Genomic DNA, 21,720 nt, shown 5'->3' with positions numbered 1-21,720 from the left:
GAGGTCAAGATTCTGCTTGTTTTGTTCCCCGCACTGCGTATTGCACATGATAATTACTCGGCATGCTCCAGACTCAACACGACCAAGCCACTTAATCTACGGCTTAAGAACACGAGGGCGTTATAGACACGACTAGGCACTATGAAATCACTTTGGTACATGGTCACTCTTAATCGTACTGATCACCAGCCTATAAGACAACAGCCTTGCGTGTCTCAATATGGAAGGAACACGTGATACCCAGCCACATACATAACAAGGTGAACCCACATATCCAACATGGTTCAGCGTCCTCAATCTCTGCTGACCACATAGTTCTTGAATTCGCGGGTCTTGATGCCGCGCTCGAACATGATATCGACTTCCTGGTACGTCCTTCCTTTTCTATAGATGTCCAAGTTAGCAACTCGTCGACCGTGTTCAGAGAGGTACTCACAGTTCCGGAACTCTGAAGAATGCCCAGAGTAAACACAGGCTCGCAAGTCCTCCAAAGAAGAACCCCAGTTTACCTCGCATGTTCGCTTGATCGGCATTAATCATGTATGGGATAGCGACTGTCATGACGATACCCGCCGTCGCCTGTGCTGCCGTTGCAAGAGCGATGGTCTTGCTACGGACTCTTGTGGCCGACACCTCGCAAAGCAACACAAAGCACACTGGACCGATGGATATGTCGTAAACGAAATTCCAAATCACCATGAGGACTGCCTCGGCCCATGCAATCGAAGGTCTGTTGTCATAGTTGGGTGCGCAGTCGAGGATGCCGATAATGAATTGGAGGACAGCAAGCGTTGCGAGGCCGTAGTTGTAGATTGTACGCCGTCCGAAATGGACCAGCAGAACCCAGGAACAGCAGGTTCCGACGAATCCCACAGCCAGGAATCCCACGCCCATATTGAACGCTTGGTCAGTCGGCAGTCCGGCGACTGGATTTTCTCAGTATGTGAAGCGTTTATCGTGAGGGATATACACGACTCACGAGTAAAGAAGTACGTAGCGTATCCTACTAGATAAATACCACTAAGCACCTGTATGGTGTAGACTCCAACAGCTATTTCGGTACGACGGAGATTTATTTTCTTGAAGCAATCGAGATACGTCGAGCCCGTCTCGATCTCCCTTTCGAGTCGGTCGGTTTCGATGATGATGGCTAATGTCGGCTTGACATCGACCTTAGACGACGCTAGTTGTTTAAGAGCTTTTTCAGCGTCTTCAAATCGTCCTTGACGCTGAAGCCACCAAGGACTGTACAGGTCAGCGATATTCCAGAACATTTGAGCCGAGTACGTGACTCACCTCTCGGGAGCGAATGGAAGACCGATCAATATGACAAGCGGCCACACCTGAGTTGACATTAGCCAAGGGTCCTATCAATAAAGTAGTACCTTGAGAATCATCGTTACCCATTGTGCTGAGAAAGGAGCACTATACGCCCAATGACTGTCGAGTCTTTGCGTACCAGCAATGACTCCATTAGCGATCAATTGGCCCGTAACAAAACCTGAGGGTATGTCAGTGTAGCTTCAGACACACAGGAAGGACGAGCGGACATATGTTGGTGCAAGACGTGAGTACACCTCGTAGAGCAAGTGGGCAGACTTCCGAGGCATACGCAGGAGCAATGACGGCATATGTTCCCAGGACTAGTCCACCTAGCAGCTCTCCAACAAGCAAGACTGGTAATGACCTTGCGAAAAATTGAATGAAGATGAAGCCGGTGGTGAAGATCACGCAGGCTCCAAAAGTCTTCTTGCGACCGAACCATTCCATCTGTGATTTGTTAGAAGATAGTCGAAATCATCTCGCCATGAAATATACACACAGGATAACCAGCGCAGAATGCGCCAACAACCTGGCCGATGGGAGATCCCATTGACAACCCTGTCTGCCATGGTGCGGAGATGATCCAGTTGCCTTTGTACAAATACCCGAAATCTTTCTGGAACTTGGGAGTCGCATACAGCTATCAATGGGTTAGCCAGGTGCTCTAACCGCCTGCCTGAAGTCCAGGAGTTTCACATGTGGGCAACTTACTTGGCCGAGCAGTTGTGGATCGAATGCACACCTATATATCCAAAGTCAAATCTGGATCAGCGTGTCGAGCTTTGACTCTTACATGATCACACCAAGAGAGAAGAAGAGTGACCAGAAGACGGCAGATGGATAGAGCCTGGCAGATTGCCAAAAGCCCCGGCCATGTTCTTCATCGGCAGCAATACGAGCCTCAGCCCGGATATCATCAATGGAAGCGGTCGCGATGAGACCCGCTGGGTCTTTCGTGTTCTCAATATCCTTATCTGTGCCTGGAGATGCCATACTGATTGTTAGACTTTTGCGACAGTAAAAGAGAGTGAGATGGAAGGAAAGGTAGATGGGTAGATATAGAATTTGTCGCTTCGGCAATATCAATGTTGATCAGCAGTGCTCTCCGCCTCTGCGAATACCAGCTCGCACTCCAATCTCGCACCTCGCTTGTTGATAGTGGGATGTAACAAACCCAAACCAACAGTAGTGGCGATGGCTACTTTAACATATCCCCGATTCATAGACACAGACTTTGGCTCACCCGAGAACTTCGCTTAGAGGCACTCACCTTCGTCATTTCGTCGCGTGCTTCCAGACTGAAGAAGTGGCGCCCGCTCATCGAGAATGCCTCTGCGGGCGGTCATGGGCTGGATTTGTTGTACCTCTCTAGCCTAGCCCGCTAGTTGGAAAAGTTGCTGCAGAAGCTCGTGTTAAGGTAGAAGCGGCCACGCGCGATAAGGATGCCAGGACGAAGGATCAGCGGCCACCAGAACAAGACTCGAAGGTTAGTGGTCCCCTAAGAAGGCGGGGATGTGCGACGGTGTCCTATAACTGGCTTGTGAATTATCGTTACATCGAAGAGGGAGAGGAGTTGGAGCTGGGGAACTAGATAGACAGGATGAAACAGCAGATCATCTGACAAACAGATTGCAACAGTACGAAGTAGATTGAAGTTATTCAAGTAAGCACGTGATGGTATGAGCAATGCAATTCAATGCACTTCTCGTCAAGGCTTGCATTCATCACGAAGAATTGGGCTGATGTTGATGTGCCCTTGATACACACCTCTATGCGAGAATAAACTGCTGACTAACGACGCTCGGGTGTGGATCATCCTTTCCCCGCGTCATCGTGTCAGCCTCAATGTCGTGAATCATCGCCTGTCGTCAGTGTCTATGTTCTCTATCTTGTACTCATAAGGCCTTTGCTTGCTGTCTTCTCGACGGGCAATGATGTACGAACCTACACTTGAAGACCTCCTGAATCTCCAAACATCTTCATCCATCCCAGGGACAAGATTTCCTTGTCAGGACCAACAATCTTCACTCTGATCAATCGAGGAATGGCGGAAGAGGCCGTCTTATTTCCCACTCAATCTATGTTCATGGTGGATCGTGGCTGGCAGCGGAGCAGGAAGAAGAAGAATACCAGTGATAGTCACTCAGTTCTAGGGTATGGGTCCGAACGAACCGGAGTTCCCGACGTCACAATCACAATTGCAAGAGAACATCCTTCACAATGGCCCACTTCGACTGGATTCAAAGGTGTCAGAGGCACTACACAGGGGCAAGAACTGACCGCTGGCGCCCAATTTATGCAATATGAGCCTCCAATCTCATCACCAGGACAAGCTATCGGGCGACGAAGGCGAACAGCAACAAGACCCAGAAATGTTGTTCAAAGACGGACAGGCCTAGCGCTGCCTGCCCCAAACACAGCGTCCACTCGCATGTCGATGTGCTCAGCGATGCTGAAACAAAGTATATCTGGGAGTGCTTCTCCGCTCTATAGCTTTATCGATCCTGAAGTCAGCGACTTTCAGGAATTCATATCGTATTGTAAGTCGACCCATCGCATTGCTCAAAGGTTGCCCAGGCTGATAGCAGGCGACCAGATCCGACTCGGCTAGCTTCAGCATTGCTTCCAATCAGCAAGTATGCTTCCGTAAGCTCGAATGCAATCAAGGAGATATGGCTCCCTGCAGCAATCAACGATGAAGTTTTCCTACATGTTATACTCCTTTCTTCCGCTATGCACTACATCTCAACCATGAACTGCCAAGATGTTGGCGACTCAAAGGTCCTCTTGAAAGTGATATTCGACCGACTCAACCGCCGTCTACAGACTGGGAATTATTCCGACACGACAATAGGTGCCGTCTCCTGTTTGGCGCTGTGTGATAATAGCGAAGGCAATCACACCCAGTGGGCAATGCACGCGGCAGGCATGTCAGAAATGATTCGCAACAGGGGTGGAATAGCTTCCATCCCTCCGGAGAAGCGATTAAAGTTGTATCGAGGCGAGGTCATAGGGGCGGTCGACACACTTTCAATGCCACGTTTGCCACGGCCCCCAAGGTCTACGGAGTCCCTTTACAAGGCAATTAAAATGACATTTCCTCTTGATGCTACTCTGTTATCTGCATTAGTTGAGTCGGACTTGACGCCGAACATGTTTGACCTTCTCATCGACTTGTCGTTATTTGCACAGACTCTGAACTACGCAGCTAAAACTGGGGTCATCATTGATTCCACGGCCTACGAAGAAGATATCACATGCATGCAGTACGATCTGCTGACTTTTGATATGACAGGCGCCACCATCGTGGACAGTGCTTGCAGGCTAGCAGCGTTAGCATTCGGAAAGAGCATCATGCAGGAGACGCCTTTCGCGAGGACGGCTTCGATGGAAATCTCGCGGCAGCTGCAAAACATTTTAACTACTCTCAGAACCGAGTGCACTAGATCTGACCTGCTGTTCTGGGTCCAAGTCATGGGCGCGTTAGTCTCGTCACAAACGGACGAGAAGGATTGGTTCAGAGCCCATCTCAGAGCTTTTGTAGGCCAAAGGGTGGATTTGGTCACATGGACGAATGCAAAAGTTCTACTGGAAGCTCTGTTCTGGGTTGACTGTCTCTTTGATGTCCAAGGAGAGCGACTTTGGCTTGAAGTATTTGGGCCCGCTTGAACTCCCTAGGCAGAGGACAACAGGAGTCACTACCGATCGTGACAGAAAAGTTGGCTATCATTTTGGCATCAGATTCTCGTATTCTACCACGTGGGAAGGCTGATGAACGTGCGCAGCATACGACCGGGGGGTGGTGTCACAGGAGAACATCTTCGCAGGTGGACAATGATCAACTGCGTCTTCGAAATCTGGGTTAGCATTTCCCAACTTCGACTTGAAGGGACGGCCAGCTTCTCCATCTACTGAATGCCGAAGTCTTGGTGTTTCAGAAAGCTGTGATCAGTGCTCAAGGGCCACCTCGATCTCATCTCAGGGGGATCGGTTGCCATACTTCGTCCACGTCAGATCTCTCATGAAGAAGCCGGCACGTGTCTCTCGTCCACCGTAGTCTTCAAAGTCCTACGGTCAACCAGAGACGCGTATCTCGCACTCGCTTCTATTTATAAGAACATTGGCGTCTTCCATCACTAAATCTCTCAGAAAGAGTATGCCTCATTTACGTACAGTCCAAGTAAAACCACTACTTTATGCTGCCAAGCAGGTAAGCAGGTAAGCAGCCAAAGTAGCTGCTCGATCTTTCGGTCCATTACTGCCTGAGTTCAGGGATCTACACAGGGTAACTCCAGCTTGTTACATGGCCGCAAATGGCGGACTACACCGCTACAACCGATCTTTGTATGGATACCTACCTAGGTAGATACTGGGTTAGAGTTGCATCCGCCAATGGACGTTAACAGACGCCATTTGTATAAGTGTGCAAGTCTCTACCTGCCTTGTTTCCACCTCAAACCGATTGACTATAGCTTTTCAGGGTGCTAAATTCACCAACCATGCGGTGGCACATTATCATCCTCACCCTGTGGTCCTTTCTCTGTTCGAGTGACTGTTCGCCTACTGATGGCCTCACTGACCTCGTCAAACGAAGGCTTCCCGATCACGTCGACAAATTCGCATTCGACTTGACACCTGGAAATCACACTCCTGGAGTAACGAACGATAGGTACTCTGTCAGCTGTAACGATGGTAAGGTAGCCATTGAAGGCAACTCGATTAGCGCTCTTGCTTCGGGGTGAGATTTGACCGTACAACTGGGTCTGGTTTTGTCTAACCAGCATCCAGGCTACGCCGTTACCTGACCGATGTCGCCCACGTTGACATCTACTGGTTCATCGGCAGTCAACTAGACCATGTGCACGACCTACCAAGCTGTACCGTTCTGAATGGGTCGAGCGTGATTCCATGGAGATATCACTTCAATACCGGTAAGGAAAATAGGTGATATGCAGTGAATTTCTGACACAGGGTGATAGTGACGTTCTCTTACACCGCTGCTTTCTGGACCTGGGAGGATTGGGAGACGCAGCTTGACTGGCTTGCTTTGAGAGGTGTAAACCTGCCCCTTGCCTGGGTGGGATTTGAGAAGATTTTGGTTGAGGTATTCGAGGAGATCGGTTTGTCTCAGGCAGATATTCTGGAGTTTCTTTCCGGTCCAGCTTTTCAGGCATGGAATCGTTTTGGCAACATCCAGTCTTCCTGGGGTGGGCAATTGCCGATGTCGTGGATCAACGGCCAATTCGAGCTACAGAAGAAAATACTGAAGAGAATGGTCGAGCTGGGTATGACTCCCGTACTTCCTGCATTTACAGGTTTCGTGCCTCGAGTGCTGCCAGAGATAATTCACAACGCCACCATGGTCAACATATCTCAATGGGGTGGTTTCAGCACCGAATATACCAATGACACTTTTCTCGAGCCGACTGACCCACTCTTCGCCCAACTTCAGAAGAGTTTCATCACCAAGCAGCGACAATATTACGGCAACATCTCCAGTGTCTACACCCTGGACCAATTCAATGAGAACGATCCTATTTCCGGGGACCTCACCGCGCTTAAGACCCTCGCATCGCAAGTGGGTCAGAGCCTGAAGAAGGCGGACCCAGATGCTGTTTGGATGCTTCAGGGATGGCTCTTTTTCAGCAACTCTGATTTCTGGACAAACGAGCGCGTCGAAGCCTTCTTGAGCGGAGTGGAAAATGACGACATGCTCATCCTGGACCTTTACTCCGAGACCCAACCTCAATGGCAACGATTGAACTCGTATTATGGCAAACCGTGGATATGGTGTCAATTACACGACTTTGGTGGAAATAATGGGCTGTATGGACAAGTTTTGAATATCACAATCAATCCGATCGAAGCCCTTGCCAACTCTTCTTCCTTGGTCGGATTCGGATTGACGATGGAAGGACAAGAAGGCAATGAAATCGTCTACGATCTGTAAGTTCATGGACTGATCTCTTAATGATCCAAGACTTACACTGTCCAAGACTGCTTGACCAGGCGTGGTCAAATGTTCCCATAGACCCGGCAGCGTACTTTCACGACTGGGCGACAGTGCGTTATTCGAATGCGACCGATGGAGACCTTCCCTTACAAATCTACGAGACGTGGGATACTCTCATGCGCACGGTCTACAACAACACCAATGTGACCGGCGTCATGGCGGTTACCAAGTCCTCATTTGAACTTGCTCCCAATGCGTCAGGTCTGGTTGATCTCTGGGGTCACCATCCTACACACCTCATGTACGATCCGGCCATCTTGGTCGGGGCGTGGCAAACATTTCTAGCCGCTGCAAACTCGACGCCCGAGCTATGGTCGAACGAAGCATATCAATTCGACCTGATCGACATGACTCGTCAAGTCCTGGCCAATGCGTTCAACCCCTTGTACCTGTCTTTCGTCGCGCACACCAACCTCACGGCCCTCGATGTCTCTAATGCGTCGGCCGTCGACGCTTGCCTTGCTTCCGCGACAGAGACTCAAAGAATGATGCTGTCTCTGCTGAGTACGCTGGACCAACTTCTCTGCCACACGCCCAGCACGGTTCCTGAGTCGTCATTGGAATCCTGGGTGTCGGCAGCTCGTGCGTGGGCAGGAGACAATGACACCATATCTGATTTCTACACGTACGATGCCATCAACCAAATCACGCTGTGGGGACCGACTGGCGAGATCGCAGACTATGCCTCGCGACAATGGGCGGGGTTGGTAGCCGGGTATTACCTGCCACGGTGGCGCACTTTTACAAACGCGTACCTCGAAGCGCTCGGCTCTCGAACTGCAGTCAATCAGACACGGTTGCATGGACAGTTACTCGGTTGGGAAGAACAGCAGCAGCTCCGGTCAGGCTCTGGATTGTCTGCGTTGCAAAGTCCACAAGGATTGAAAGGCATGTTGCAGATGATCCAGAGCGATTGGTGTGGGTTCTTGAACTGTACCCGTACGAGGTAGTCTTTAGAATTTAATGTACCGATGCGAGTAGATATGATTTTTGAGGTATCTCAGGCACAAGGGTATTCTGTACAGTAAGGAATGACGATTGTTAGAATAATGTCTGCAAGGCACAGAGTCACCCTGACGTCATGCGGGGGGAAGCTTAGGCAGCCACAATATCAGTCCTCGTCGTACTCGTATATAAAGCAAGTATCTCGCAAGATCACCCCATCACATTCAAATCCTCACGTGAAGTTTAAACTCTTACTTCTTTTCCTGGTCGTTGTGTTCACTCTGAAAGCTTTGAAGTTCACATAGAAGCTACTCTAAATTCTACTCATCACCAACAACTCCAATATGCTGCATAATATCATCACCTTCCTTTTCCTCCTGTTCACCAGCATTGCGTCAGCGGCTCCCATAGGTGACGAACCCGTAACCACTACCAGCAATGCAATCGGCTACGGTACAGGTGGTGGCATCGCTGGGTTGATCATTCTGATTCTCGACATCATTGTCATCAGTAAGTGTCTTCCGTCTCCTCAAATGTGCAAATCCTCCCCGCCCCAGCACACTGCCAAGCATGATGTGGTGTTTGAGAATAGTGCGGCTTGTGTGGGATGTTTCTAACCAAAGTGTCATCAAACAACAGTCGAGGTCCTTCAATCGAATCGCCCAGTCTCTCACAAGTTACTGTGGATCTTGATCGTCGTCTTGTTCCCTCTGATCGGCATGCTCATCTACTTCCTCTTCTCGAACCGCGCGGCCCACAAGTCTGGAAGTTCATACGAACCCATTCCATGAACGATGTACATGAAACAGAGAGTGAGGCACACCCATTTGCTTCTCGGTTGGATGGTTTAGATCATTGTTACTATCCGGTCATACATGAGAGACTGATTTGAGAGACGGTCTGGGAACAAGGTGGACAAAGGCTGTGCAGACGTAGAGAGAAGTTGTTGTTGCTTGCTCTGTCGTTCGTTGGGATTATATTGATGATTAGATTTCATGTCAAGGCAACGGTTGTGCTATAGGACGACGGTGATAGTTTCAAGGATTACGACTGATATACGGATAATGACATGTGATGATCAGCGGGATTTTGTTGTTCTGCAATTTGTCCGTTGTTTCGCAGGACTTGGCGGTGTCTTTTGTGTTGTGAGAACCTGTCACGATCGTTTGCTCCTCACGCAGCTGTGACTACCTATACAAGGAAGTCTTGACAAAGTCGGTAACATGGCATTCATTTGAATAATAATGACTTGTTTGTTTTGGTTTACTCGTCGACAGTTCCTCCATAATTCTTATAGAAGGTTTCGTAGTCGATCATCCGTGAAGAGCAGCCTTTCGGTCACACGTACTGTTTCAAATGCTGGCCCAGCCCACTACTCTTGCGAGGTTGAGTGTGAGTCGCTTGAAAGGTACCGTCCTGGCGGCTACCACCCCGTCAATATCGACGACACTTTCCGTTCGGGGAGGTATCGTGTCCTCCAGAAGCTTGGGTGGGGTGGATACTCGACCGTCTGGCTGGTCTACGACCTCGAGCTATCTCGGCTCGCCGCATTGAAGGTTGTGGTCTCGGAGATCGGTGAGAAGGGGTCCGTTGTAAATGAAGTTCGAATACTTCGACGGCTTACTACGGCTCCGGTGGCCAAACACCAAGATCAACGTCATTTACGGAAACTTGTCGATTCATTCCATCACATTGGACCCAATGGCAGACACCAGTGTCTCGTTTTCGATGTCGGCGGCGTCAGTGTGCCAACACTTGTCGATCGATGGGGTGGCGGTTCGAGACTGCCAGGACGTCTAGCCTGGCAGCTTTCAAAACAAATCACACTTGCGTTGGACTGTTTGCACTCAAATGATATTGCACACGGCGGTAAGTGATGTCCTCATCTTCTTCGCAAGAGTCATATTTTAAAGAAATGAAGACCTTTATACCGGCAACATCTTGGTTTCACAAAGGGAAGCACAGTACTCGGATCCAATTATCCTAAACAACCTTGGTCCACCTGTCCTAGTGAATATCGATGCACGACCCGGTTGCCAGATTACCAAAAGCTTCCCACGGCATATCGTGGAGCCAGCGACGTTACCTATTCCAGTTGTCACCGGACAGGTACACGCGAAGCTCATCGATTTTGAGCAGGCATTCCTCTGTAACGGTCATTCACTGGCAAAGGTCCGCACCCCATTGATTTTCAGAGCTCCAGAGACGCTGCTGGATTCGACGTGGGACCTGCGTATGGACATATGGTCTCTGGCATGTACGATTTTTGAACTTGTTACGGGGCAACCACCTTTTGACAACGTTATGGCGGCAAAGGCTCCTTTGGTGTTGGAGTGGATTGCAATGCTTGGAGAAATACCGGAGAAATACCAGAGAAATGGAGAAATCAAGCCAAAGTGGTCATAGGTCAGTACAAGGATGAGATAGATGGAGGTTCACTTTCAAATTGGCTCGGGGAAGTTTACTTTAACAGCGAACGACAGACAAAGGCGGAATCATTCGCAGAGGAAGATGTCAAGAGATTGGGGGATCTCTTATCCAAAATGATGTGCTACCTGCCAGAGGATCGATTATCGACTCGAGATATTCTCAAGCATGAGTGGTTTAGTAAAGAACCCCTTACGACGCGTACGAGTAGCTGATGAAGAATGACGAATGATACTCTTATGAGGACGAATAGTGTGATGAGGTTGGCCTCCATTTGTACTCTGTACAGTAGTATTACTTACTGTAGTAGCACTTGGCAAACGTCTTTCGTCACTTCTCAATTCTCCGCACATGTTTTCTCCATACACAACACATACACACTCTCTCTGCACCACACCACACCACCACACCGCCGCCGCCGCCACGAATTGTTGAGAACCCCGTACGCAGTGCACCATGTTCAAAAAAGAGTAATTTACACACATTCCCTGCCCCGTACCTTCAGTTCTTCCTAGAAATCTAACCTCTGCCTCACAACCTTCGTATAGTCTCTCCGCGGGCGCCAAGTCCAAAGTCAAGTCTTCGGTGCAGCGGGGCATCCGTGCCAAAGTACTCGAGACATATCCCTTACTCGAACCTCATATTGAAGAAATCCTGCCGAAAAAGAGTCAACTAGATCTTGTCAAGTTGTAAGAAACAACCTACTGTCTACACACATCTCGCTACCGTGTGAGAGGGGTTTGGACACGGAGCCTGCTCTTGTTCTCTCATACTAACTTCTCATGACCTTCCACAGACCAGACCGAGTATCTCTCTACGTCCTAGACGACCGACCTCTCTTCTACCAACACATGGATGACCCCATCATCCCCCACCTCAAGATCGTCCACCAATACCCTCACGCCTTCAAGACGATAGGAATCGACCGAGGCGCCATCCGGTTCGTCCTGTCCGGCGCCACGCTCATGGTCCCCGGCCTCACTTCCCCCGGTGGACGACTCCCCGATGCCGAAGAGGAGGCGAAAGCCGGAGACGTCGTCGCCATAGCCGCAGAGGGAAAAACAGAAATCTGCCTCATCGGTCAACTGGACATGGGCACGGAAGAGATGAAGAAGGCCAAAAAGGGAGTGGCCATGGCGGCCGGCCATTACCTCGGGGATGGGCTCTGGAAGATGGACCTGAGTTGATTTTGGTGAAATACAAAGTCACGCAAATCGCACGAACCTCACAAAATTGCAGAAACTACACCGACCGTCGAGTGCCGGGTTTTGGTTCGTCCCCCGCTTCGATCGAATCTGGCTGGAAAGGAGAAGGAAGGGGCGGGCGATTGTGGACGTGACATGTGCCCGCCTCGACATGGATCACAGAGTGTCCGGTGTGTGCACTGGTGTGGGTGTGGATGTGCGTGAGCGGATGTGCGTCTGTGTGTGTCGGTTTACAGATGAGCGGAGAGCAGGGCCGCAAGACTCAAAGGGAACGGGCAGACCAAAGGCGGCTTGGGCGGCCCTTGGCAAGTCAGACGGGCCAGACCAGGAAGCTCAAGAGCAAAATTTGTGTCCAAAGAAAAGGGGACAATGTCACAGCGCATGGACGAGAAAACATGAAGGGGTGGGAGCTACTTGCCAGAAGAAAGCAGAGGAAGGTGGACAGAAATGAGACTTGTGACGATCCCAATGCCATTGACATGAGAAAAGCAAAAAGAGACACTACTCCGCAATACGTCTCTCTCTCTCTCTCTCGCCAATTGGGGAAAAACCCCCCAGAACAAAAGTGTCTGGCCACGAGGCGGCAGGAATTCTCAATAGAACCCGATAAGTGCAACTACACCGTACACATTGCATATGTACCAAACTCAAGGTACATGACTCCCTAGGTAGTAACACAATTACAATCACAAGTCGGAAGAAATGTTCACAGCGAAAGGGGAAATTCTCTACTTTTACCCAGGGGTCTTTTTTGGTTGGTTCCTGAATCACATTGAATCTTTCTGGTTTTTCTTCAATATGTAAGGAAGGGCTCTCATGATACTGTGTACAAACTTTTGTCTTTTTCTCTCCGTCGCATGCCATGGCTTGTTGTGTTGGTAAATTTTTGGGACGCTGTTGGAAAAAAAAGGAAAGCAAGGAAAAGAAAAGGGATGGGAATAAAAGCACGAATTTGTCCGATCTGCTGCCCATTTCTAGCCGGGGACTTCCTCAATCCCCGATGGAAAATGATAACCCAGCAGACGGCACCCCCCCCCCCCTCCCACACACACACATGAGAAACTTTGTATTGATTCTGACCATCTCGAGGATCCATGGCCCAGAAGTGTTCCCAAATTTTCTGGCAGAGTTGTGCATCACCCTCGGTCGTGGTGCAACGCTTTCGTGTGCGCGGAAGAGAATTCGGATTGCTCGGGCTTCTTCTTCAAGTTGTGTGTGTGTCTCTCTGCGTCCTTTGCACAATCGGTCGGTCCAGCTCCCATCCGCATCCTCCCAACCACTCCACCCTGTCCCGAACAGATGAGAGGGGGTCTATGCAAGACAAGAAAGGAAACGTAAAAGAAAAGAACCACGTTGTTGGAGCCATGATAATGTGAAGCCACTAGCATAAGACAGGGATATCTTGAAAACTCAATCATGACCGGTCGTTAGCTTTCCGCAGTCAACATGCGCCTTTCGCTCCGGCAAAGCGATCGAAAGAAGTTGAAAGAGTCCTCGATTTGCAGAGCAGTCGCCACCGTTCCATGGGTGTGTTGATTAATGCGAGTAGGAGAATAAGGCCAGCATATCGAGACTGAGAACGAGCTTGGTTCGGGAACTGTGCTCCTCAAGGATGGTGATTGATAGTCCAGTACATTGCATGTCAAAAATTCATCGAGGCCTGAGGGGGAATATCTTGTGCTGGTAGCTCAATAGAAAAACAAGTGTGACGTTCTGCATTCCCGAGTAAAATTGAAATACTGTAAATCTGCCTCAACACTGTTGAGTCTGATCCAATGTTCAATCTGCGATATACCTGACTGACATGGTACATCATGGCGGGGTTCGGAAATGAGCAGAACATGGTGTCTTTTTGTAAACAAAAATCGCTTTGCAGGGTATGGGGTATTTTGGCCAACGAAGAGACGGTTTTCTTCGCTTAGCCACTTTTGTCGAGTTCGGTTTTTTCCTCAGCGGTGAGAACATCGCCGAGTCTCTTGATGGTTTTCATGTTGGTAGCACCGTTGCGCCACGCACCTCGAAGTGTGTGAAGGAGAGTAGATGCGACGTCAGTTTCTTGCCTCGAAAGCTGAACCATGTCAGCAGCCAGGCGTTCGCTGACGGGGATAGGTCCACTCAGGACTTTGCCGTAATAACGAATAAGATGATTCATGCCACTAGCACTGCCTTCTGCAATATCTGCACTGGCGGTTGATTTGAATTCCTCATACATGCCCACATTGAATTTGTCGACGAGAAAGTCGCTCCAAAACGAGTAGAGTGGCTCCAGAGCACCATCGATGCCTAGAAGCCTTTGCTGAAATGCCATGTCGTGGACTGATTGATAGCTCTGGTCATATTGACCTGATAGGGGGGGTGGAAGTTGGGTTTCGTGGCCATCCTTTGTAAAGTAGGTGACCGAATCAGCCAAAGAGACTGTAGCAGCTGTTCCAAACGAGAGATTGTGGATTGTTTCGAGTCTTATCGGACTGTTAGTGGCCAGTTTCGGAGGACAAGCTCGGAATCGACTCACAGCTGCGGGCTGCCTGCACCTCCGCGCAGACTCAAGCTCGGAATACGAGTTTGTTTTTGATCCGCATCACTCTCACCGGTTCCTGTTGGCGCAGCAGGCGTGTCATCAGCAGGCTTGTTGGTCTCAAGTGATGCATGAGGCTGCATGCGGATGTTGATGTTTGGAATTTCCTCGTCAGGGAAGACATTTTCTTCGATATCAGCTCGAGAAGCCTGGCGGTGATGGCCATTTACTAGACCACCCATGGTAGCACCGCCGGCTTGGGCAGGTGGTGATCTCATGGGTGCTGCTCTTGAGTTGTAGCCGACATTTGAGATATCTTCAGGGCCAACGCCTTCAAAGGAAGCAGGGAAAGGTACATGACCATCGACTTGGGCTCCGGGCACGAAAGGCATTGGGGAGGCTGGGTGAAACATGCCATTTGTCGTAGGAACATTCATCGCAGGACTGCGCATTTGGCCCATACTGAAGGATGGCTCAAAGGGCGCTGGTTGCTCGTATTGAGGTGACCGAATATGCTGCTCTGCGGGTTGTTGAGGGCCGTCGTTACGGGCGTCTTCGAAGCGCTCTTCCTCCGGCAGCACAAAATCGCGCCAGCCATCTCGGCGACGAAGACGATCATCCCCATCAGCTCCAAGGAAAAATTCCACACTCTTGACTTGTTGGCAAACGTAGCGCAGAGTATCTATTGTCATGTTGTCCTCAGTCAACGTCTTGATACGCTTGAAGTTTGCGATCACCCGGAGCGGCACATAACCCTGGCCGTCCATATGCTTTCTCAAGAAAAGGTCCTTGCATAGGTTGTCGATGGAAAAGTAATACTCGCTGGAAGACAGTCAGCGCCGATACGAGCAAGGAGAGATAAACTTACATTTGAGTCATAACCATTGATAGCAGAGCATATGAATTGAGCGGATCGTTGAATGGCATTGCGCTCATAATGCCAGGCTGCATCTGCATAGGCTGTGTATAACCATACATCGCCATGTCTGTCTGCAATGCCGGCAAGCCTGGGGACATGCCAGGATAGTATCCTGGGAACATCATGCCGACTGGAATAGACTGCGAACGCGGGTTGTTGCGCGAGCCTGACGGTGTCTGGGTCGGTTGAAAAGGTTGCGAGGTTTGTCTCGTCCGACTCTCTGTGTGAGAGCTGGATCTGGTCTCAAAGCCATTTTGAGGTAATGGTGCAGTATACGCATGCGATGAGTTGTATGGAGTGCCGAAGGCATGGTTGCCACGCCCACGAAAACCACCTCCTCGGGCGCGTTCAGGGCGGACTTCACGTCGGTTACTTTGATCACCTGATGAGTCGCGGTCGCGCCATGATTCAACTTTCTCTCGCGCAGTCTCAGGCTTGTCTCTTGACCAGTCTCGATTGCGGCCTGAGCCACGCTCACGGGCGAATTCACCGTTTCCACGAGGATTGCTATTTCCTGAACTCTTGAATCGATCAAAAGAGAACGGATAGCGTGGACCTTGCTCGGTTGGCTGCCCAAAAGACCCAGGAGCCTGGTCAGATGGTGAGCCTGCCTCTCCATTGACATTCCGGCCTCCGACTTGTCCAGTGTGTCTCGAAGACGACCTTGAACTTTGTTCAGTCTTCTGAGGTGGGTATTCGTCGCCGACACTCTGTTCTTTGCTGGCAGGAGCAGCTGGCTTTCGGAATGACGGCGTCACATCGTCAATACTCTCTGGACGTGTACTGGTCGTCGGGACGGACCCCGCACGCTGAAGACGTTGTCCTTCCGAACGACGGCCACGATCTTGTTGTTCGCCTGTTTGCTTTGGCAGCGGAGGTGGACCCATAGAGCCTGGCAAATCTTGCTTCTCGCTAGAACTAGCATGACCACCACGGCCGGTAGGATCTCGACCACGACCACCCCCTCTACCACCTCGTCTTGCAGCAGCAGCCGGAAGCTGGGTCTCAAATTTTGCAGTCGGCACGAAGGGCATGGTCTTCCACTTTGTCTGGGAACCACCCTTGTTCTCAGTCCTATCTCCCTTGTCATAGGCACTCGACCTACGGCGTTCTTCGACAAGCGAGTTGTCCGGGGTTGGCCATGCCTGGGCATCAGCGACTGAAGGTGGTGCTTCAGTGTCGGCTCTGTCTTTGGAGGAACGAGAGGCCATCGCTTCTTTTCGGCTGTTAGCACGAGGAATATCGGTGGCCTTGCCTTCGCGTTCGCGGCTTTCCATGTCTCGACTCATTGATCTGCGTTTGGGATCATCATGGCTAGGCGTGGGTTTCGGCGTATTTGACGGTGCAGTTCGCTGTTGGTCGGCAATCTCCTTCAGCCTGGCAGCCTGTGCCTCTCTGCGTTGTTGCCAGATATTGACCACGGGAATAGGCGCAGCCTTCAACTCTTTCTCAGCTGTCATCGAAGGAACAGAAATCTTCTCCCAATCATCCTCAGAGTCTTTGGGCTTCTTGTCTGCACTTCCTTGTCCAGATATTTCAGAAGCTTGGTCGAATGATGGTGTCCGTCCATTTGTCAACTGCGGTCTTGTCTCCTCCTTTTTAGTATCCTGGCTAGATTCATTGCCGGACAAGTTAGGCTGTTCAGATGAACTTTCTGGTACATCGAGTGCTTTCTGTACATTGGCCGAGGTATCTTTTTCCGAATTATCCTCATTGGAGGATTTTTGGTATGCAGTCTCGGTGTTGGATCTGGCATCTGTTTCAGACTTCTCACGAACAAGTTTAGCAGCTGGCTGGCTAATATTCGACTCTGTGGCGGAACGCTCTCTGGTGGTCTTCTCGGAAGCAGCAGGGCTTTCGTTACGCGGTGTCGGCTGACTTGAAGTCGATGGAGTAAGTCCTTTGGCCGCCTGTGCATACGAGAACACTGGCGCAGCAGCGCCTGAAGGTGTAGACATCTTCGTCGCCCAAATATGGTTTGGCGCACCTCTTATTCTTCAACCTAACCCCTCACCAGCAACAAGCTGGTTTTGGTGTACAACAACCAGTATGGGCTGCGTAATGGTCCCTGAGAGGAAATTCCTCAGAATTCACGCCTTTTCAATAATGTTCTTTTTCTCTTCCCACAAAGGAACACCGGCTTTTAGCCCCAGAAATGTTTCTTTCACTGAAATTTTGTCGGCAAGAAGACCCGGCGGTGTTCTTTCTTGAACAATATCAGCCGTGGCGTGTCCCTGGTAAAAGACGACGGCGATGAGCTTTCGTTCAGGTGGGATGCGAAGACTCGATCAACCTTGGAAGCCGCGACGATTTCGTGCAGACAGGATAACACTACGGAGGGCCCGGCTCGCGAGGAGAGGATGAAAGTCTGTGGTTCTGGATCAGTCGTAAATTACCGACTGTCGTCAATTGAGACACGGCGAACCTTGTGTGGAGTGGTCGTATGGCTGTCGTCTTGTCTGACTGAAAGCTACACAACCCAAGAGGTAGAAAAGCGAGAGGCCAACGCTCACAGTCTCTCGCGGCGAATTTAGCAAAAGCGAGAGAGGAATTGTCGCGATGGTGCGTGGGTGAGTCGGAGAGAAGTGAGGTGACGGAGACTCCAAAAACTTTTGAGTGCGAGTCTTAGCGTCGAAACACTTTTCCCTGTGCCGGAAGCGCTGGGGCCAGAAGTGAGGACACACGATAGCAATTAAAGCGACAAGCACATCAACAGGTGAACGACCTGGTAACGGAAGGGTAAAAGACGAGGGAGAGAAAGGGTGTGGAAGTGTTGTGCGTGTGTGGGAACAGAGCAAGCCTTTTTCGTGTGAAAGCTCAGAGTCTGAATTTCGAATTCCTAGCGGCATTTTACTTGCTTCCGAACCGCCAGCGAACAGAGGGATTTACCAAGGGACTGTATACTCCATCTTTACCCAGCTATTACGCCCACTGCTGCACCGACAACCACACATTCACCCTCAATGCACGGCTGACCCCTCTCAATGCCCTAACTTGGTCGTCTCTCCTCACTCTACGGTTTGTTCACACTGCGAACACCAGGGCCATTAGCACTGGATCGCGACTTCACGAGAACCTGATGACCCTCGTCTGCGCTCTTCCATCTCTACCCGCACCCTGCCAGTCTAGCTAGCTACCGAGCCTATCCAAGTACCTCCAGGACTCCGTATAGCGAACCCACGCACCACCCGTCCTCTACTCGTACAAACTGCGTTGCCTATTTTCCGTCGTCTCTCCTCCTCTCCTCTCAAACCTGCATGAATCCACGTATTTGTCTCATTCTCAATACGATCTAGCCGACTCCTTTGATTGTCCGCATCCTTCACTCAGGCCTCTCCCCGCGTCTCATCCAAATTTAGTATGGCTGAAAGAATAGCTCCACGGTCCGAGGTTCAGCCTGATCAAGACTAAGGCCTGTCTACCACCTGACTGTGAAGAGCCTTCGTGAGGACGAAAACGGACGAACGGAGTACAAACGCGTGGATACACGCGTTGAATGAATTTCCGAAACACCTAGAGACATATGTCGACTGCCACCACATCTCGAAATCCTGCCCTACTCGCCGTTCTTCTTGTTGCGCAGGGTCGCACTGGCTCCAACGCCCAGCTTGTCTTCCATTATCCTCCAGACCCGTTAGCGGCAGCTCGTACCGCCGAAGCAATATCTCTGGCGGAAGATGATGAGGAAGACAGCTCTAGCAGTGACTCTGAAGATTCTTCCTCCGACGATGACTTCGAGTTGTTCATAAAGCGCATCAACCACACGGCACCTGCGAATCCTGATAGTCGATCGCAGAATTCGGACGAGGATGACGAAGATGTGCAGGTAAAGAGAGGGTCTGTAGACAGTGAGGGCTGGAAACCTCCCTGGGAGCCACTCCTTGGGCTGGGCGAGGATGGTCTGGTGAGCCTCTTGACCCCGGGAAGGGCCTGGCACAAACGCAGATTTGAGCTTGGTATTAATGATCTGACCTTTCTGGGCAGACCAGTCTATGCTCGTGAAGAAGGATACTGGCGGAAGCCCCGAGTTAAGAAGCAGAGATCGTTAGTGGAGGACGATGCACAACATTCCTCAGACACTGCAGTAAGTGACAGTGGCATAGACGATGGGAACAACAGCCCAGACGGCTCGTCTGAGGGACATGTCCGTGACAAAAAGGCAAAGAGCACCTCTGAATCAACAAAGACACAGCTTACCATGTTTCATCTTGTATTTGTGATGGATCCATCTCCATTAGAGCATTCCTTGAGAGTAAAGGATATGTATGATCATGTGGTGAAGAAGTTGTCCAAGGTTCTCAAATGGGAACAGTCCCATCACAACTATGTGTGGGAGCAGTCAGAGCTGCTACAGTCCATCAAGTCCACACATGCCCACCAGCAGTCGTCCACGCGCACGCTTTACACCGAGATGATGAGAAAGTCATCACTAGCGGCAGCCATTGCCAAAGTGTTTGACAACATCTCTGCTTCTAAAATTGCTGCAATCACACTTAGCTCCAAGTTATCAGTCTCTCTTCAGATTCCTCCTGTTACATCGACGTCATACCTGCCTTCGCTCACCGAGCCTCCTTTAGAGCCTGGTCTGTGGCTCACTACAGCCACGGATCCTGCTTCAACTGAGGCCGATATGGATACAGCGTCAAGTTCTGGGGCCTTGCAGCTTTCCAAAAACTTTACGCTTCTTCTCAAGGCCAGCCCCCAAAAGATTCTCAAAGACATTCAGGCTGCGGGAGGACCGTTGGCAATGCCATTGACAAACTTTATAAGCAATGCAAAGCCGACAAAGTCCTTTTACAAGATTTCTGTGCTTTCAGGCATCAATCTGTCTGATATCCAGCACCTTGCGCGCCATCTTGTCTACTGGCGACGTGCCATTGCGATCCCTCCACTGCATCAGCGAGATACCTATATTGTTTCACCAAACGCGAATATGCAGAAGCTAGTAGGGGCCTGCAAGACGTACGAAGCGACATTCCCGATGATGCCTTCCTTACCGAAGATGCTCAGTGTATTGAGTGGAACCCCGTCACCTTATGGCGCACTGATCCCCAGTAGCGACCACAAAGAAGAATATTACCGCGTTTTGGAATGGCTTGTGCGTGAGGGCTGGGTCACACAACTCCGCACGTTTGCTTTGGTGCGCATTGACCCGGAAGTCAAGAAAGCTGTGCGAGAGAAGGAACGTGAAGAGAAGGGGTCCAGGACACCTGCGGACAAGGACTTGCGGGAATCTGCTGATGTATCCAAGAGCTTCGGAAGCGGAACCCCAACCACTGTTGCCAGCAGCATGATATCCGGTTTCAGACAACGACCCAGTATGGTCAGTCGTCCCTCAAGCGACGGAAGACAGTCGATTTCAACCGACCATACCAGCTCACGCGGTCAGCAATTCAAACACAACCCAAAACAGGCCAGCTTGGTGTTATCTCCCCAACGTGCATCTCCTGAAGAGTCCCGTTGGCTCGACCATATTGCGTCGACACTAACGTCTTCTCTGAATGCTTCACGAACAGATCTACCAGCATCACCCTCGTCTGAGAATGATCTAGACACAGCCGATGTCCGGCGATATTGGTCAGTCTTTGTAAAGTACTTCTCCGGTCATGAAGCCTTGGAGAAAATTCCAGTACGCGAAGGTCTCAAGAGAAAAAACGTATGGGATATGCTTATGAAGATGGGATTGGAGTTTAATGGAGGAGTTGAGGATGAAAAGGGCGAGAATAAAAAGGTACTTGTCACAATACGACACTGGTAGGGATGAATAAAATAATGTACTATGTCCTAGGATCGGAAAGCATCTGACTGTGTACATGAAGCTTGAGATCCAGGACACGACATGTTTGTTCCTGGGCAGTATGTATAAATACTTAATGATAAAGGTTCTGGAGCGATTCCATGCACCAGTGATACTATAAAATCCATCGTGATCTTGGTATCCTTCGACCATTGTCACTATTTATGAAGTCCAGGCTCAGTATCAGGCCTCTCATTTATCCTCATAGTTGCCCGTGCTCGCTTTGGGCGCGGCTCCTGCTCTTCCCCGAACCTGTCTAGTCAACTCATCACTGAATCCAATCACATCGCCGGAATAACTCAGCCCCGAGATGGCGGCTGCCTCAACTGCACAGTCCCAGGCCTTGTAACTTCAGCGAAGGCAACCAAAACCATCCGTATCAGACATCTCCATACAACCCTGATTGTGGCTGCTCACCCTCGTCTGCGTACGCGATCAGGCAGATTCGTAAATCACAATATTGTTCATCCAGAGGTCACTTAGCCTCGGCTCTGAATGCTCATGAGGCTATGACGCACGCTGACACTCATAGCCGCATAACAAAAAGCACCGTCTGTCTTGACTGCAGTTGAATCA

General features: G+C 50.2%; 8 protein-coding genes across 10 annotated transcripts; 6 read left to right on the top strand and 2 right to left on the bottom strand.

The window, feature by feature from the left end:
- Positions 1–144: 144 nt before the first annotated feature.
- PV06_05339 (uncharacterized protein) lies at positions 145–3,023 on the bottom strand. Its single transcript, XM_016406333.1, has 10 exons — positions 2,594–3,023; positions 2,117–2,303; positions 2,035–2,065; positions 1,823–1,963; positions 1,551–1,770; positions 1,404–1,501; positions 1,297–1,343; positions 980–1,245; positions 437–926; positions 145–384 (listed from the first exon to the last, which is right to left on the bottom strand). Exons 1-10 carry the CDS (start codon positions 2,667–2,669, stop codon positions 294–296), a joined length of 1,647 nt encoding a protein of 548 aa, XP_016264539.1. The 5' UTR covers positions 2,670–3,023; the 3' UTR covers positions 145–293.
- Positions 3,024–3,367: 344 nt separating this feature from the next.
- PV06_05338 (uncharacterized protein) lies at positions 3,368–4,992 on the top strand (the record flags this gene model as incomplete). Its single annotated transcript, XM_016406332.1, has 2 exons — positions 3,368–3,863; positions 3,920–4,992. The coding sequence occupies 2 exons, from the start codon at positions 3,368–3,370 to the stop codon at positions 4,990–4,992; spliced, it is 1,569 nt and encodes a 522-aa protein (XP_016264538.1).
- A 723-nt stretch (positions 4,993–5,715) lies between these two features.
- PV06_05337 (uncharacterized protein) lies at positions 5,716–8,286 on the top strand (the record flags this gene model as incomplete). Its single annotated transcript, XM_016406331.1, has 5 exons — positions 5,716–5,744; positions 5,804–6,061; positions 6,112–6,254; positions 6,303–7,269; positions 7,320–8,286. The coding sequence occupies 5 exons, from the start codon at positions 5,716–5,718 to the stop codon at positions 8,284–8,286; spliced, it is 2,364 nt and encodes a 787-aa protein (XP_016264537.1).
- Positions 8,287–8,498: 212 nt separating this feature from the next.
- On the top strand, positions 8,499–10,934 carry PV06_05336 (uncharacterized protein). Its single transcript, XM_016406330.1, has 3 exons — positions 8,499–8,791; positions 8,921–10,150; positions 10,203–10,934. Exons 2-3 carry the CDS (start codon positions 9,526–9,528, stop codon positions 10,685–10,687), a joined length of 1,110 nt encoding a protein of 369 aa, XP_016264536.1. The 5' UTR covers positions 8,499–8,791; positions 8,921–9,525; the 3' UTR covers positions 10,688–10,934.
- Positions 10,935–11,164: 230 nt separating this feature from the next.
- Positions 11,165–11,895, top strand: PV06_05335 (uncharacterized protein; the record flags this gene model as incomplete). The annotated part of the gene is made up of 3 exons (XM_016406329.1): positions 11,165–11,178; positions 11,257–11,397; positions 11,505–11,895. 3 exons carry the CDS (start codon positions 11,165–11,167, stop codon positions 11,893–11,895), a joined length of 546 nt encoding a protein of 181 aa, XP_016264535.1.
- Positions 11,896–12,107: 212 nt separating this feature from the next.
- On the top strand, positions 12,108–12,581 carry PV06_05334 (uncharacterized protein; the record flags this gene model as incomplete). Its single annotated transcript, XM_016406328.1, has 1 exon — positions 12,108–12,581. One exon carries the CDS (start codon positions 12,108–12,110, stop codon positions 12,579–12,581), a length of 474 nt encoding a protein of 157 aa, XP_016264534.1.
- Positions 12,582–12,941: 360 nt separating this feature from the next.
- PV06_05333 lies at positions 12,942–18,148 on the bottom strand. 3 transcript variants are annotated; one of them, XM_016406325.1, is made up of 4 exons: positions 17,773–18,148; positions 15,297–17,715; positions 14,426–15,250; positions 13,737–14,372 (listed from the first exon to the last, which is right to left on the bottom strand). In XM_016406325.1, exons 2-4 carry the CDS (start codon positions 17,303–17,305, stop codon positions 13,832–13,834), a joined length of 3,375 nt encoding a protein of 1,124 aa, XP_016264531.1. In that variant the 5' UTR covers positions 17,306–17,715; positions 17,773–18,148; the 3' UTR covers positions 13,737–13,831. The 3 variants fall into 3 exon arrangements, with proteins under 3 accessions (XP_016264533.1, XP_016264532.1, XP_016264531.1); XM_016406327.1 differs by having other exon boundaries at positions 12,942–15,250; XM_016406326.1 differs by having other exon boundaries at positions 12,942–15,250; positions 15,297–18,148.
- A 157-nt stretch (positions 18,149–18,305) lies between these two features.
- PV06_05332 (uncharacterized protein) lies at positions 18,306–21,237 on the top strand. The gene has a single exon (XM_016406324.1). It carries the CDS (start codon positions 18,871–18,873, stop codon positions 21,103–21,105), a length of 2,235 nt encoding a protein of 744 aa, XP_016264530.1. The 5' UTR covers positions 18,306–18,870; the 3' UTR covers positions 21,106–21,237.
- Positions 21,238–21,720: the final 483 nt, after the last annotated feature.

Source organism: Exophiala oligosperma (assembly GCF_000835515.1).
Source record: "Exophiala oligosperma strain CBS 72588 unplaced genomic scaffold supercont1.4, whole genome shotgun sequence".
NCBI lineage: Eukaryota > Fungi > Ascomycota > Eurotiomycetes > Chaetothyriales > Herpotrichiellaceae > Exophiala > Exophiala oligosperma.
The sequence above is the reverse complement of the archived record's forward strand: the minus strand, read 5'-3'. Positions and strand labels throughout refer to the sequence as shown.

Coding starts and splice junctions, on each gene's coding strand:
- PV06_05339 (XM_016406333.1), bottom strand. CDS start 2,669: ATGACCGCCCGCAGAGGCATTCTCGATGAGCGGGCGCCACTTCTTCAG. Junction 2,066..2,116: donor TTCTCTCTTGGTGTGATCAT/GTAAGAGTCAAA, acceptor TTGGATATATAG/GTGTGCATTCGATCCACAAC. Junction 1,771..1,822: donor CATTCTGCGCTGGTTATCCT/GTGTGTATATTT, acceptor AACAAATCACAG/ATGGAATGGTTCGGTCGCAA.
- PV06_05332 (XM_016406324.1), top strand. CDS start 18,871: ATGTCGACTGCCACCACATCTCGAAATCCTGCCCTACTCGCCGTTCTT.
- PV06_05336 (XM_016406330.1), top strand. CDS start 9,526: ATGACTTGTTTGTTTTGGTTTACTCGTCGACAGTTCCTCCATAATTCT. Junction 10,151..10,202: donor AAATGATATTGCACACGGCG/GTAAGTGATGTC, acceptor AAAGAAATGAAG/ACCTTTATACCGGCAACATC.
- PV06_05333 (XM_016406325.1), bottom strand. CDS start 17,305: ATGTCTACACCTTCAGGCGCTGCTGCGCCAGTGTTCTCGTATGCACAG. Junction 15,251..15,296: donor TCAATGGTTATGACTCAAAT/GTAAGTTTATCT, acceptor ACTGTCTTCCAG/CGAGTATTACTTTTCCATCG. Junction 14,373..14,425: donor GGTGCAGGCAGCCCGCAGCT/GTGAGTCGATTC, acceptor CAGTCCGATAAG/ACTCGAAACAATCCACAATC.